We start from the raw sequence: 17,902 nt of genomic DNA on the forward strand, positions 1-17,902 counted from the left end.
AGAGGCCAGAAATCAGTTCCAGAGTGCCGTAGAGAGTTTGCCTGTCCGTAGTAGGCAGTTCGGCTTGATTTGTAGTTGTTCCTGGCTAAGCGTGTAACAGACTGCACAGAAGTGACGCAGAAGTTGCGTAGGGCAAGGTGGATGACTTGCTTTTCAGGGATAGTCAAGTGCCGGGATTGCTCAGAGTGAGGGTAATTTCCCTCAGAATAATTTTGTCAGTATTTTCTCCGCACGATAGCCAGTATTCGACATCCATATTGTACTTAGATAATTTCATTGCTACATAATAATAAAAAACCTCAGTTGTTGCACCGACTTTCCCAAGGTTGGTTTTTTTGGGGAATTTAGTCCAAAAATAAGTGTGTCAAATTTTGTGTGTGCTAGAATATTTCTCAGTTTCTAGTACTATTATTTTCCGTAGTTTTATTTGTGAAGGTTGCAATGTGATTTATTTGATATTTTTTGTAGCAAATAAATTGTTAAATTAATTAACAATTAGAAGAATTAATTCCAGTTGCTGCAATAGGATTTCAAACTTGAAATTTTCACATGGTATAAGAGCATGGTTGATCAGATGAGGAAGCTCAGAAGTGGAGTCAAAAGAATTCGCTGTTCAGAGGGAGCAGCAAGACGATTTTTCTGGAGGCTGTGCAGAGCCTAAGCCAGGCAGATCGAATTGCTTGGGGAAGTTTTAATTTTCAGTGCAGGTTAGCAAAAAAAATTAGCTTGCCAATTGAGTGATTCCGGCAGGTGGAGGGAGCAGCAACAACTCAAATTTTCGCTGAGTAGATTCCTTGTTTAGGCGAAGAGGGTTTTGTAGTAGCAGAATCAGTGCTGGGTGGAGAAGAAATAACACACACAAAGGGAAAATTTCTCTTAGAGGATCTCAAGTTCTAGAGATCTACTTTTTTTTCCAATTGCAGATTGGTAGTAGTTGTGAGCAGTTTTTGTCGCTCTAGTAGGGAGTGTGAATAACAGATCCAACAATCGAGCAAAGGGAAAGAGGGAGGTTTCTTTGTAGGTCCATGGTTAAGAGGGAGCCGGAAAAAGAAGTTTCTTACTTGGAAGAAACTTGGAAATTCGTAAGCCAAGAGGGAGCTTAGGTACATTCCTTTTGTATGAATGAGTAAATTCCTTATTGGAATATGGCCTCCCTATTTGAGAGGGAGAGATAAACATGTCATTGTAGCCCTCACTTGGGTAGATAGAATGGATGATTGGGTAATCATTTGGCATCCGATACTCTTCGGGGATGAGATAGGGCATCCAATGGAAGACTAGTCATGGAGGACCGATATTCTTTAAGGGCTGGGGAGTCCAAGATAAGAATAGTCCTCATGGAACATACCTTGATAGAACCCGGGTGGGGTATGTTCCGAGAGAGACAATGATGAGGGTGTTTATAAATCATTGGTCTCGCCAGCATTGAGTTCAAATCTTGTGGAGATAAGGAGTAAGGACTTGTTAGTCAAGGCCTTGTTATGTAACAATGCTGGTTGATATGATGCTATACAAATGAGTTACGAATCCGAATTCTTCTTATGAGAAATTCTTCAGATTGAGAAAGTCTTATTACCATTATGAATACCTCCCTAGTTAAGAGTGAGCGTTGAAAAGTGTAACTAGGTTCGGTCTTCATAATGACATGTAATTATGGTTTTATGTAATGAGATGTAAAGAAGAAAAATAAAATTATTGTATTGACTTGCTTCATGGGTTTCATGAGCAAGAGATTTTATTTTTGAGTCAAGACTCTCGTTGATGTTGATTTTTAATGTACCTTGGACAAGTGGTTTCCCACGGGTTAGTCTCTACCTAGGGAAAAGTGTCCAAAATAATTCTTTTCCTAAGTGTGACTTTACAAGTGGTAAAGTCAATGTTAAGTTATAAAGTGAAAAGTGACTTTAGACATAAAGTACAATGTGGGTACTTTATTTAATGGGTGAGTTAAAAAATAGAAAGTGAGAATTAAATGCACATTTATTCTCATTCCTAGATCGATCTAAATGAATCTGAGCCATTAGATCTTAGGGTTGCCCAAAAGTCATTTAGGGAAACAAAAGGGGAAAAGAAAAGAGAGACTACATTCATTCTTCATGAGCAGATTGGAGAACGGAGGCTGAGAACTGGAGAAGAGTTCTGAAGGAGAAATTTGTTGCAGCAAGCTGAAGGAGTGATTTCTGGGCAAAGTTGGGGATGGAAATAAAGGCGTAGAAGACAACATAAGGTACAATATGAACAACATTGAATGCTGTGAGTTGCACGCTGTTATAGAGAAGTTTTGGATTTTTTTGAAAAAAAATCCGTACAGTCATACAGTCCATACAATCATATCTGTATAGTACATATTTTCAGCCTCAAGTTGGCACAAAAATCAAGGCAAAGTGGACACGATTTTCAAGGAGTTTTGCGCTGAAGAGATAAGTTGTATTTTGCTGTTTTGCTCTGTCTGCAAATGTATTTTTCCTGAACTTGAAAGATAAATAAATTTGAAGAGCTCTCTAATAGCTTTTCCCCGGAGAATATTGAAGGGGTTTTGCTTGGGTCTAAGTTGACCAAAAATCTGTGTATTTTGTGTGTTGCTGGTCTGGTTATGCCCATATTTATTTTCAGCATGTGTTGACCATCCCATGTGTTTTACTCTGAAAATTTCATTCCCAAAATTCTATATGTTGAATGTATGTTTATGAGAAAGGGAATTTCACTGAATGGGAGTGATAAGGTGAAATTAAAACCCACAGGTACAAGATTAATACCAGTGAAATATTGAAAACGACAAAACCCCAAAATCTTCTTCATCAAGTGGTATTAGAGCACAGATATTCCTACGTGTAGTGTGGAGGAGAAGCAATAGAAGAAGGTACAAGTGATTGAAGATATGGTAAGAGATTTGTTTTCTCTGTGTAGGTGACGACAAAGAAAGGTGAGAAGATTTGTAAAGCCTAGAGTAAGGAGTGCTCGAAGGGTTCTAGAGAAGAGAATTAGGAAGATGCCAAAAGTCCAAACTCATGAGAAAGTTTGGTGAGGTATGGTGTAGCAAGGTGGAGACTTGTTACCACAGAGGCGAGTTGCAACTCAGGAAGTGACGCTGTTATGAGTAGACTAGATGCATATGACCAAGAGGTCATAAATTTTTGTACCTTGGGAGTCTGATGCAGGAGCATCAACCCATCCTTTAAAAAAATGATGCAAGAGCATTCAACTCAATAATAGCATTGTATTTTAGTAGACATAGGGGGTCTTGTGTTTTCAAGGAGGTTGGTTTCCTATGTTTTGAATTAATGTAATTATTAAGAGTTTTGAGTGATTTTAATGAGAGAAGCTAGAATAGGGATTTAATTAAGACTTGTGAGACATATTTGTAAATATTCTCAAATGTAGGAGAATATGAGTGATTTAGGATAGTTGAGAGATTGAGGGATTTGAGAATAAATTGTAAATCTTAGATTAGGAGTTAGTTCATGATTTTGTGGATTGGAGATGATCCAAAATGGATCCAAATACCCTCTAAGTCTTCAAAAATCGCTTAAAAGATCAAAACAATCACATGAGAAAACCTTCATAAAACAGCGGAAAACACTATCGGGACCCAAAAACACCAAAAAAATTGTGGAAAACAGGTTATCGGTGGTTAAAGGAGTGATGCACAAGAGCTGTCAGATCTGGCCGATCAACGGTCCAGATCCGATCGGCAAATCACAATCGGGAAAGGCTATCAGAGGCTACGGAGGTGGCTATATGGAAAGCGCAATAGCGGGCAGCGCGAACAAACGAGAGCCGTTGATCTATGCGCATAGATCAATGGTCTAGAGTCAATCGCGCTGTCGCATTGCTGATATATATATATATATATATATATATATATATATACATATACATATACATATATATATGGACTTAACCACGGCCCGAGAGGATCAGCGACATGCGATTGTGATATCGCAATATCGCATCGGAGCTATGCGAAGGAGCGGGGCCGATTATGACTAAGACTACGATAGACCGAACCTGATAAAAATATAAACGCTATTTCATAAGATTTGAGATCTGTCAAATGGCATTTTTAATATATTTTCATGTATTTCATTTATTAAACGAAATACAAGGGGAGCGCCGATGCGATGAAAAGTGGACCCAAAAGGGTTGGGGAATGAAAATGAATAATATTTCAAATCCGCCCAAAGCCATTTTTACGGGATTTTTCAGTGCTTTAACGTATTTTCCAAATGCAAAGGAAATCCACGAAACAAGTGGGATTTCGAGAGGAGCAAAAGAGGTAAGTGGTTTGGACCGAGCTTCGCCCGAGCCCATACATTGGCTGCCACGTGTCCAGGCCGAGGAGAGAGAAAACCACCATTATCGGGCGGTTAACCCCCGTACGAAATGCCTCTCGAAATGAACCACAACCGTTGGATCTGGGAGATCCCAGATCAACAGTGGAGATGCAATGTCAACATAAAGGCGGATCCGAGAGGAGTATAAGGCATTTATGAAGATTTCAAGTCTGATGAACAGTGTTTTGGCAAAGTTTTCCTGTGTTTGAACGCATTTCTCTGTGTAAACAGAGAATGGCCGTTTCAGGGATTTCAAAGGCCCAATGCACTCATCTGTTGCAGAACAGGTGGCCACCTCCCCAAAAGGTGTTATGCCATGATTGCTAATGCTTAGAAGAGGGATTCGAGTGGACAGAGGCCGGGAGACAGAAAGTCGAGAAGAGGAAATGAACAGGTAGCGCCGATTGGCTTTAAAGCCATAGAAGAGAGCAAACAGAGGCAAGCAGTGCTGAGATAGAGAGCAAACAAAGACAAAGAATCAATGAGGAGAGTCTGTGTACTCAGAAAGACTTGGGGGATCCAAGAAAGCCTTGTTGTTTTGTATCTATTGTGTGAGACTCAAATTGAGCTCATTCTTGTAAAAACTTTGCTTCTGAAGACATAATAGAGAAGTCACCATTGAAGGCTGGACTAGGAGATGTAGCCCAAGAGTGTTGGGTGAACTCCTTATTAAATTTGTTGTGTTTATGTGTGTTGTCTATTATGCTTCTTTACTGCTTCATTGTCTATGTATTTCGCAATCTTATCGATCCATTGCATAAAGTAACATAGGCAAATCCATGCACATGAGTCTGTAATACCTTAATAATTGTCTTAAATCTCATTTTCAGATCAGGAGAGGATCTTAAGAGATAAGGAAGAGATTTTAGGATTTTTTTGAGGAGTTTATGGATCTAAACCAGGAATTGGTTGTAGAATCCTTTTGTATAAAGTGTAAGACTAAAAGGCAAAGTTAAGAGGTTAGATAGATTAGATTGTGAAATAGAGGCCACTGATATTGAAGAACAGGCCAGAGAGACAGAGAGTCTTAATATATAATCATTTGTTTATATATTTATATATGGAGAATTCGATTCTGAACTGTGTGGTGTGTATTGGTTAATAGAATGATGAATTATGAGTGAATCAGAGTATTCTATGTAATAGAGGTTGCAGGCGGAGTTCGGCAAAATACACAAAGGAAAAGAATGATATGGAGGATCATAATGGACTGTTTGAATCCATTCGAAGGATCCCAGCCAAGATTCGGAAGTGATTGTATTAAAGAATACGCAGAGTTAAGCTCAGGAGAGAGTCACGCAGCGGAACAGCGGAAGGATGAGAAACCCCTGAAGTAACCCAAAACCACAAAAAACACTGAAGAAATGGCGTAAAACCGTATTGGAGAGAAGAGCGAAGAAGTGAAGTATTGATGCATAGGAGCTGTTGGATCTACCAAATCAACAAACAGGATTAAGTCGCATCGAATGGAGCAAATGGTATCGCATCGCAACATATCACATGAGTAATGATCCCCGGCCTTAAGTGATTGCGATTGCGATATGTGATGCCAATATTGACCGATGGATCCAGTGCTCTGATCAACGGTGGAGAATCATTGAGAAACCCTATATCGCAACATTTCTATTGTGAGGAATTGACCTTGGGTCATAGGCAAGTGCGATGTGCGATATGCGATGTCCGATGCGATCAGTGATCAGATCGCATTGCAACATTCCATGGTAGGAGTATCGTGCCCTTAACAATTGTGATATGCGATGTGTGAAGTTGAAGTCTTGCGATATGCGATGTAAGAGCGAACCTGATAAGGTATAGGCGCGGTTGTATTGTATTTGAAGTCCAGTTGTAGTTTATCGCATATTGGATGTGGAAGAAGGAATGCCTAGTAGTGGATCCATGAGATTGCGATAGCGATAAAGGCATGCATCGGTAAATGTGCAAAGACCGAGGAAAAGCGAAAAGGTATGGTTTATGTTAGTTTTATGTGTATTTCTATTAGACGAGAATCATAATAGAAATAAAGCGTGGAGAAGGTTTATGGGCAAGTCCGTGTATAATCATAGTTATAGAGTGGGGTTTGCATATATATGCGGGCCTAAGGATTAATGAAGGTTTAATGGAAAAGGTGTATAGAGTCCCGATAGAAAGGATTGATTAAAGGAACAGACTGTGGTTAATTAATGAATCATTCCACAGAGATTTAATAAAGGGAGCCTTAAACCATTCTTTAAAGAAGATTCAGACTTGGCAGGGAGTCTAAATTCTTGGGGCAATAAAGTTTATGCATTTTATATGCACACTGTGGGTATGCGCAGGTTTTCCTGCATCAAAAAACTAGCAAGAGCAACTTCTGGAAGGCGAAAATGAGAAAAACATGTCAAAAAGAAAGGGATTTGTTAAAAAGCTTGACAAATTAGATCTGTGAGGGATCTTAGGGATTATGTTGAGAGCTTTGTGAAAAATATCATGTTGAGAGCTTTGTGGAGAGGATCATGTTGAGAGCTTTATGGAGAAGATCATGGATCTTGAAATGATCCACAATATTGTAATTTCCTCTATAAATTGTAGCCTTTAGGCATTGAAAAGAGGCGGCCATTAGAATGAAGATCTGGCCAGCCAAGGTACCAATAGATTCTATGTAATAGTTTAGTGGGATTAATTAATGAAAGTTGATTTCTTCTTAATGTAATTCTATGTGTGTGCATGGTGATTTAATGTATTGATGGTTTGATGCATAGATATGTTGACTTTGTTTGATGAATTAATGTTACATGTAGACCATAGGGTTTTCAGTTTGTAGTGGAAGCGAGGATGAGTTGAATTTGTGGGCTCATAACCCACAAGTCCAAGATCGAGATTTGAAAAATATTGAAAACGAAGAGACCCAAAATTTGTTTTCATCACAATGCTAGAATGCCAATTAGATAATGATGATCTTTAAACACAAGTAACAACTTCTTGAGATTAACAATAGAATGCAAATGTGCCAATTAGATTCAAAAGAGAAAAATTGAATTCCTTATGAACACAATTAGATCACTTCAAGATTTCTCTTATCACGATTATGATTGTCAATTAAGTTCTTTTAAGAGTGGCTTGATTTGCAAGATTACAAACTTTTGATATGAAACACACTTGCAACAAGTTAGTAAATCCACAAGAAACAATGTAACCAATTATCTAATTATCCACTTCTTTAGCAGCGTGATAACAATGACAAGTGGAGATATTTCAATGTCATAACAATGCTAGTTATCAATGAGAGAAAGAGAGCATTAATCCACAATTGTTATTTCTTAGAGCAATAAACCAATCATATCAATTTAATTAGCCTTTTAGAGCACTTATGTTCAATGAGAGAATGCAAATGGATGCAAGATGCAATTAAATGCAATGAGATACAAGAAATGACAACCAAGAAGATAATGATAGCAACAGTAAGGAAAACACCAAATTTTGCTAGCAAACACGTATTCAAAATGCACAAGGATGCAAGGAACAAATGCTAAATGAAAATAGATGACTGTCAACAACTTTTGACACCACTATTATGCTATATTACCAGGATTCAGATACAGATATGGATTCGGATCCGGATCCGCTAGTTTTTTGAAAATCCAAGATCCGGATACGACAAGGATTACCAAAAAAAAAGTATAATAATATTTTTTAAATTTTAAAAAACACTTTAGAGCTAAAAAATCAAATACTCCATGAAACCATCAAACATGTTTAGAACACTGAATGATAAATATGAAGATTGAAACACTGAAATGATGCATCCTCCCTCATACAAAGTAACAAAAAGGATCATAATATCATAAATGATAATAGTAAAGAAATTTACATGTCCTCCAATGGATCTATATCTTCTGCATATTGCAACTCTACATCATGAATAGATGATGGGGGTCCTGGAATGTAGGAAGTTGCATCAGTAGGCTGGACTGGTGGTGGAACAATATCCTCAAGTAGGTTAAGGTGAGTCATGGCATTCAGTGTCAGGTTCAAGTCAAAGATCTCAGGCTCCACATCCCACATCTTGCTTGGACCTTTTTTATACTCTGGTTCAACATGTGATAGAAGACAAAGGTTGGAATGAACATAAATAAGATCCTCAGCCTTTGCTGCTCCCAGCTTGTTTTGCTTCACTGAATGGATGAAGCCATATGTACTCCAATTCCTCTCTGCTAATGAGGAACTAGCAACTTATGATAACAACCTGGTGGCTAGAGAAGAGAGATGAATGCTATCCCCACCATGGAAGCCCCACCAAGTAATAGGATCAAGATGCCCTCGATCATCCATAGCTATTGGATCTGAAAAGCTACCAGTAGATTGTACAAACCCTCCAAATTCTTGACGGACTTCCATTGCAACTCCCATATCTCTATAAATTTTCCTCATAGCTGTCTTGTATCCTTTTACCACCTTAGAATCTTTGTTTGGTGTTGTTATACCAAGTAAAGACAAAATTTTAGAATGATAGTATTTAGGATGCAATGCATATGCCAAAAGGTGTAATGGTGTGGTCATTTTGTTCCACCTTTCTGTAACTATGTCCTTCACTAAATAATAGAATGTTTCATAAAGGTCATTTTCACTTGCCCTGATAATTTTCCTTATCCTCTCCAACATACTATCAATGTTTTCATAAACTTCCCCCAAGCAAGGTGTATCTGTATCAAATGCCCTAATCAAGGTCAAGATTGGTTCAGTGAACCGTAGAAGGCATTGGACCTTGTCCCACCATGCATCATCAAGAATGGACTTGATTTTTTGTCCTCTATCAGAAGTGGAAGTCCTCCATGATTCCCAAAGAGGGTCAATGACCATTGCTTGAAGTGCTTGTCTCACCTCCACAAGTCTCATTATGACAAGAGTGTGGGAGGCAAAACAAGTTTCAGCAACCTACAAGTTTCAAAAAGTCAAATCTCAAATGAGAAACCATATATAAATTTGTAATTAAAAATAAAAATTTCCAATACAAATAATATTGATTAAAAAAAAAGTACCTTTAGTAGCTCCAACTTTGCAAAAGCCCGATAAATGTCTTGGGACATTGAATGATTTGTTATGAACATTTGGATTTCTTTTGATGCTACATATATTTCATTAATCCATTCAATGTCACCAACCTTGGCAAGCATGAGGTTCAATGAATGCACTGTACATGGAGTCCAAAAAATCTGATCATATTGACCCTCCACAATCAAATTTGCAACTTTACAAACCTGTGCGTTGTCCGTAATGACTTGGACAACATTATGTGGCCCCACACTTTCTATTGCATCAATAAGAATTGTGGATATGAAAGATGCATCTTTCTCTATTACACTGCAATCAACAGCCTTCAAAAAGATTGCCCCTTGGGGGCATACTGCAACAACATTAATTAATGGGCGGTTTCTTTGGTCTCTCCATCCATCAGAAAAGATGTACACCCCTGTTTCTGCCCATGTATCCTAGATTTCCTGTAGTTGTCTATCCACGGATTGCCTCTTTCATGCCAACAAAGTAGTGCGGACTTTTTCATATCCAGGGCTTTTGTACCCTTTTGGTGCTTCATTAACTACCTTAATCATTTGTTGCCAATAAGGGGAACGCACCAAATTGAATGCTAGCCCCTTTGCATAGATGCAACGAGCTACATGTTCATCGGCTATGTCTCTACCTTGATTATTGAAACCCGTTTCAAGAAGGCCTAGAGTGGGCATTTTATTAGTTTTGGCAGCATGCCTAGATGGTAGTGGAGGCCTAGTTGTAGAGCTTTGCGCAGGGTGTTTTCCTTAGCAAGCTTCCTATCAGTAGCTTCTTGTAAAGATGCATGGAATTTCATTTTTCCAGGACTCAAACCTTGGCCAGGTTTGCCATTTGCATCTTTTGGCCTGGTGCATACTTGCACCCTGTGTTAGTTTGACTAGTGAGATGGGCCTTCACTCTAGTATATGAACCATTTTTTATATCTTGGCATTCATTGCACTTCCATTTAAACAAACCACCTCTAGGATTTTTCCAATAATCTCCACATACTGCCATAGAGGAGATTTTGGCTCTGTTTTGATGATTTCCCCTTCACTATGCTCATGTTGTGATGGTTCCATAATGATAATGGTCTATAGGTTACTACGTATAAAATTCAAATTATAATATAATCAATAAGCAATTAAAAATTAAAATACACAATTAATTTATTAAATACATAAAAATTAAAATACATTAACATTAAAAAAGAATTTTTATTGCAGAAAAAAGATAAAAAATTGGAAAGGGGAATTAAAAAGTGTGCTAAATAATAGACATTTTGATTTTACTTATGTTATTATTATATTATATAACATATACATGCTAGAGATGACAAATATAATTTTATAAAGATATATAATATATATTATGGAGAAACAATAAAATTATAAATGCCTAAAGGCTAATGGAGAGAATATATATTATATAGAAACAAAACATGATAATTAATTAAAACAATAAAATTATAAATGCGACAATGCGTAATGGAGAGAAATCTAACTTTATAAAGACATATTATTATAATATATATTATGGAGAGAACAATAAACGAATAAAATTATAAATGCCTAAACGCTAATTGAGAGAAGTATAAAAACAAAACACGATAAATAATTAGAACAATAAAATTATACATGCGGAGAGTATATAATATTTATTGTTAATATATATTGGATCAAGGTAAACATATAAATTTATAATTTAATATTTTATGGTTTACTAAATTATTTGTAAAAATAACACTATGGAGAGAACGAGACTATTGACTATCGACTATCGGGCCTTGCAACCAAGAACAAGAAAACAATTAGTTTTTAACATTTGTGGTTTACCTATCAGCGGAGTGGCAACGAAGCTTCTGCTGAGCGTTCCTGGTGGTAGCTGAGGGTTCCTAGGCGGTTGAGCATTCCTCTCACAACACAGGCTGCATTCGGTTTCACAACGCAGGGTGGCAGTCGGACTGAGTGACGACTTCCTCAACCGTTTGTCCCAACACAGGCTGGCAGTCAGACTGACTGACAACTTCCTCGACGGCTCTGTCCTGACCGGCGACAGCTTCCTCGACTCCTCGACGGCTTTGTCGCTGTTCCAACTTCTTGTCGCTGTGTTCACGAATTCCAACTTCCAAACACTGCGTTGTTGTGTGAAGCAGGGGCCCAGTTCAATATTTAACATGCGCTGGGTGAAGAAGGGGGATATTCGGTGTGAGTGCCGACAAAGGGGAGGGACCACAAATTTATAAAGTTAAAAGTTAAAACCTAAAACCAAAAAAACCTATAGCGACAATCAACCCATTCATTTTGGCGGTTCCGACAACTTGCTAAATTGCCTCGGGATCCGTTTCGTCTGAGAATGAGACGTTTCCTAAAACGTAAAATCTGCAGCCATCCGTATGTGAGCCATATTTTGGCGCATCCGGAGCCGGATCCAGTTCAGATCTGCCGAAACGCCAATATTCACCCTTCCTGTGCCAGATCCAGCAACATAGCTATTATGCTTATACTAGACCTTAATATGCATATATCAGATCTATGATTTTTATGACAGCCTTCCAGAAATGACAGGATGTGCCAAGAAATGCAAAGGCCAACCAATGACAATGATTTACCAATGATGAAATATGCTTGCATATTAATTATTATGCTATTGTTAGGTAATTTTGTCACCACTGTAGGTGATTTTAGATGGCTGTAGCAAACATATCAGATCTGAAATTTATCCAACAGTCCTTCAAATTTCACTTAGATGCAAATGATTTAACCATAAGATAAATGTTTGATGCCTTAGATGAATGATAGGTGAATTTAGGACTATTTTAGATGTGTTTAGGCCTTGAATACATTGCTGTCATAAAATGCTTCAGAATTCAATTGAAATAGTGATGTGACAAAAAGGGTTAGAGGGAAAACCAAGAGACCAAATGGCCTTGTAGGTGACTAGTTTAGCTTCCAATGAACTTGATCACCTGCAACCATCAAGCTAGCTCCAAAATCATTGCAAGACAAGATGTTAGAGACAAAATGTTAATGCAAACTTACTCAATGACTGAAGAATGGCTTGGATGAGGGCTATAATAAGGCTAGAGGCTAGGAGAGAGCAACGTTAGGCATAAAGAGGCTAACACTAGGGCTACAAGGGCCAACGATGAGGCAAGAAAGGCCAAAAAGGGCACGACTAGGGAGAGGAAGGTCTTTAAGGTGTCCAACCAAGGAAAAATGGGCAAATGGAGGGGTCCGATAGGGCTAGAGGGCCTCCTAGGGCTGTGATAAGGCCTTAAAGGCTTGTGGCTAGGCAAGGAAAGACCTAAAGGGCTGTGACTCATTGAAAGGAACCTCTAGGCCCTAGGGCTCACGACAAGCCTAGAAGGGCTAACAACTAGCCTGAAGAGGGCAAAATGGTGCATGACAACGCTGAAAGAGGGGACAACTAGGCCTTTAGAGGCCTTAAAAAATTCCCCGAACCCCAAATACATACAAAAAATTCAAGACCCCAAAATCCCCAAGTGCTACAAAATAAAACAAGGGTTAGAAAATAATTTTACAAATATTTACAAAATAATTTTTTTATCTCTGATTAGCATGTTAAATCATTTTAGCCCAAGATCAAATAAAATTTTGAGAAGATTTTTGAAATAAATTACATGGATGAATAATTTCAAAAGATAGACCAACCAAAACCCTCCTGTAGAATAATTCACCACAATGAAAGCTTAGAGCCCAAACAAGGTCGGCCCTACCCCATGGTCTGCGAACTTGCAGCCCAAGGGCTAGTGCACTTGTAAATCTCTATATAAATATCAAGATAAACTGTTAGATCATATCGTGAATCAGATCACCTAAGATAAATCATACCAATATAATGTTTTTATCACCAACAAATGAAATAACAGTTAGAAAAAATACTCAGCGCAATATAGGATAAATACATAGTCAACACATACCACAATTCAACAGATAAAAGAACACCGTGCACTGAATCCTAGAGTCTTTCTATTATGAGAAAAATGTTTCCAACAAAGCAATAGCTCAGTACATGCGTTACAAAATTACTTCATCCAAAGATGGAAAATAGAAGATCAATAGCTTCCTTATATAGAGAAAACCCCTCCAAGTGGAAAACAATGGCTAGTTGGTTTGATCCTCATCAAAATAATCTTGACCGTTGAAAATAACTTCATTATCTTTTAATCTCCACTGTTGGATTTTTATTTTTGAGGAAAATTTCAAATTTCTCTTAGAAACCATTTTTTTATTAATCCAAAAATTAATATTTTTGATTCATTTCTTCAAAAAATTGACTTTGACTTAACCACCAAGGTGCAAGGGCCCAATTTTTTTTTAAATATCCATTTGTCCCTTGGCGGAAGACCTCCAAAACTTGACTTCCTTTTGACCGACGAATTTTTTATTATTTTCCGCTTGGAGAGAAATTAATTTCTATATAATTATTTTTGACTCTAAATTAATTTTCCGGCTTTGTATTTCTATTTAATTTTGCTTAATTGACTCTAGAGGGATTTAATTATTTTTCCACCCTCAAATATTTTAGCCATGGTTTCTGATTGCGAGGGACCATGCACTAAATTTTTTTTACATCAAAATATTACAATTAATTCAACCCTTAGAAGGGTAAATACACATTTAGACCAGACCCTCAAGACATTACCCAATTCTGCGACAGAATATGATCTAGTATGAAACCAAGTGTATCTATAATAAAATAATTTAGCCATGGTTTCTGATTGCGAGGGACCGTGCACTAAAATCATTCCTAAACACACTTTTACGTCAGACTCGATAAACACTAGGACTTACCTAAGACCTTGTCAACGAATTCCACCCTAGCTTTGGGGTTTAAGCTAGAAGAAAAACTTCTCCAATTAGGCGTGTTTACAAGCACACATAATTCAAGGAGGTTTAGAAAAACCATAGGATGAAATCCTTTGCCAAAATCAGAGGCTTACCTAAGTTTTGTTACATAATTAAATGGCCATACTAGCATAATTTACAATAAACTTTGCAGAAATTGGGTTTACAATGATGAATGATAGAAACTAATGACTTCGTTTCTTCGAAAATTTTTCTCCACTTCTTTGTACTCACCTTTCTCGGATTGTTGACAAAGTGTAGTCAACAAGTATATAGATAAATGTTCATATAGATTTATAGATATTTTTATTCTCTTCAACATTTATTAGCAGTCTAAATATTTTGTTCTTTCTTATATTATAATATTTTTGGATTGTTTAATGTTTCAAAAAAATCAGTTTTTCAACTTTACCTTAAAAATTTGGTTTTGACTATTAATAAAATAGTCAATTACCTTATTTTCTTTAATTATTTCAATCTTCTTTGGATTATTTTTAATAATTTAGTTTCATTTTTATATTATAATTATCCTCTTATTAAGTTAATCTCTTCCCCTTTTTGACTTATCATTTGGTATTTTATTTTTAATTTCATAATTTTGGTATCTTTGTTGGATTTATATACCTATTTGTGTTCCTTTCTTTAATGTGAATCAATTGTTTTTTCTTAAATCATTTATTGATGCCTTTGATTCACTCTTTAGGATTTATATTTCTGTTTTAATTCTTGTTACTTAGTTGGTAAGTCTTAACCTTCATTTATCCCTTTGATTCCTTATTGTTTAATTTTGTCCGAACTTTTGTTTGAACTAGAATAGGTTGGTCCTTATTCTTTTTTTTAATTTATTTAAATTATTTTTATAAATTTTCTTTGGTTCCTTTTTTAATATATCATTATAAAATATATTTTTAATAAATAATTCCTTATTCAAAATTAGCTGTTATATTCTAACCATTAGAATTAATTTTCTCTACATGGTGCTATGTTTATTTAATCTGATGCCAAGATCTGATTCTCATCTTGTGCTGACGATGAACCACAATAGATGGTTCGATACATGTTGACAAAACACTTCTATTGTGATTTTTACAGGAATATTTCTCATTATTCAGGATCCTAGCATCTTGTATCAACAAAGATGACAAATCAAAGAATTCCAAGAGATGTGAATAGATTACAAGATAGAAAAATAGACAACACACCTTCTCAACCATAAGCTTTGAGGACAAAGCTTTTCTGTAAAGGAAGGCAATGTTATGAATAAAATATATAAAAATAACAGAAATAACAATCAAATAATAATTAATTAGCGAAGAGACTTGCCTTTAAAGGACATGACCATTCGTGAAAGGGCACCTGCCTAGGTATATAAGCAGACCCTCATTTATAACAATTCCATTGTGTATATATATATATATATATATATATATATATTATCCTATGATGGATATTTAAATATACCAGATATTCTGAGTATCCCACTGCATATACGAACTTTGTTCGTTAAAGTGCCAAGTCAATACCTCTTCTTTAATATTGCATAATACATACACAATTAATTTAAATGAATCCTTTAACTATCCTTTGCAATCTATTGTTTTCTTTTCCAAGTTAAGGATTCTGTCAGAACAAATCTCATCAATAACGTTGTTAGCATCTAGATTCTATTAAAAAGAGTTTTAAAAACGTCCACTCAAGAATCTAATGCCCTTTTCTAACTATTACTTAGATTTGCATTATATGGTTATCATTTGTTATCACTTTGTATTTGCTATTAAATGAATTATGGAACTACTTTAAAAAAAAAAATTGTTGTTTCACTCTGTTTTAATATGTTGTATCAATTGTATTTTTAATGTGTCTAATATTTGTATTTTGTTTGTATTGTAGCTTGAGAACATTGCCTTCAACTGTAGGAGATTGTTGCTCTCTACTTGAGGTGCATACAATTTAGATTTTGAACTGAGATGTATAAATCTGCACTTCAATTTTTTTAATGCTAGTTAACCTTTATGATAGAACACACATACATGGAACATTCTGAAGGTTGAGAAGTCTAGTAATTCTAATTAATTTCAAAGATAAGCATGTATCAAAAGCGTGGAAACTGCTCATTTGATATGAAAGCTAATCATGTGATGTCGTGACATAGGCTGATTTCTCTTCGAACCTTTTGGGAGAATTGCCAAGTACTTTGGGAAACCTAGCAAATATAAAGGTAAGGCATCATATAATTTGAACATTTTTATTGCTTTCCATTGTCTTTTATTTTTGCATGGGTAGCAATGTTTGTGTTCTTTTTCACTTTGTTTTTTTGGTGCTGCACATTATAAATTTCTCATCTTGAATATTATCGTGACATAGTGACTATCTGAAATAGGTATGGGTTAAATGTAGTGTAAATCATTTAACATTTTTTGATGCTCACGCTCGTTGGTGGGGAGTGGGTACAGATATAAAGTGTCAACTGCATTATAGGGATCCGCAATCTTTTTAAAATGATGTGCACTTTCATATCATATGAACTGTGCTTTATATGCGTATATCACTATTGTTCTTTGTGTTAATATTGTACTTCATGTTAGTTTCATACATCATGTCAATTAGACATAAAGTATTGTCGACTGCATTATAAGGATTCACAATCTTTTAAAAATGATGAACACTTTCATATCATATGAACTGTGCTCAACATGTGTATATCACTATTGTTCTTTGCCTTAATATTGTACTTTATGTTAGTTTCATATTTTATGTCATTTCTAATAACAATCTCTTTAAGGTCAGAACAAATCAATCATGTAATTGACTTGAAGGATTATTAGAATCCTTTCTGGTGTCGCACATTTCCATCTTAATTTGTAATTGACTTGAAGGATTAATATAATCCTTTATTGTGTCACATGTTTACATTTTAATTTCATAAGGTGGCAATCAACCATGAGAGGTTCTTTCTTTATTGTCCGGCCAGGAAATTAATGCCTGAATTGATTTTTGCATTAATGTAGACATCATTATATAACATGATGAGGGTTGACGTTTGGGATTCATATTCCAAGGTCACTTCCTATTCTTAGTGTTCATTTTCCTTTATTTAAATATTTACAATTTGTTCACCCAATCCTTGAGGATTAGATGTCCTAAGAATATTCCAAGCATCATTTTGAATCTTTCAAACTTTTCTCTTCCAAGTGCTTTGGTGAAGATGTTTGCAATTTGTTCATTTGTGGAACAATATTGTAGATGAATAGTCTTTGCCTCTACATGATATTGAACCAAATGATACCTTTTGTTGGTATGTTTGGTTTGATCATGGAATTTGGGATTCTTGGCGAATTTAATCACAAAAGTATTATCAATTAGAAGGGGAGTAGAGTTCACTTTTTCTCATGCAAGTCTTCAAGAATTTTTCCAAGCTGAACAAGCTCCTTGGTTGCTTCCGCAATTGCCACATATTTTGCCTCTGTTGTGGGGTTTGATGGAACTAACCAATGTTGCACGAAGCGCCCCCCCCGGTGGATCCAAGCCCCGAAGCATGTCCTGTACGGAAGCGTGGCCTGAAGCGGCGCTTCCGAATTCGGAAGCGCCGCTTCCTGTTTTTTAGCCGCTTCCTGGAATTTTGGAAGCGCGGTATGGAAGCGCCGCTTCCAGGAATTTTGGAAGCGCGGTATGGAA

General features: G+C 36.3%; 1 protein-coding gene across 1 annotated transcript in view; it reads left to right on the top strand.

The window, feature by feature from the left end:
* LOC149162158 (LRR/ubiquitin-like domain protein) overlaps positions 1–17,902 on the top strand; it is a 367,705-nt gene that overhangs the window by 276,231 nt on the left and 73,572 nt on the right. The window contains exons 7-8 of the mRNA XM_089437164.1: positions 16,118–16,166; positions 16,380–16,445. Coding sequence (XP_089293290.1) covers positions 16,118–16,166; positions 16,380–16,445 — 115 coding nt within the window. The remainder of the gene's footprint in view (positions 1–16,117; positions 16,167–16,379; positions 16,446–17,902) is intronic.

Source organism: Pinus tabuliformis, chromosome 5_2 (assembly GCF_031772625.1).
Source record: "Pinus tabuliformis cultivar Carrire ecotype Pingquan chromosome 5_2, CPIR1, whole genome shotgun sequence".
NCBI lineage: Eukaryota > Viridiplantae > Streptophyta > Pinopsida > Pinales > Pinaceae > Pinus > Pinus tabuliformis.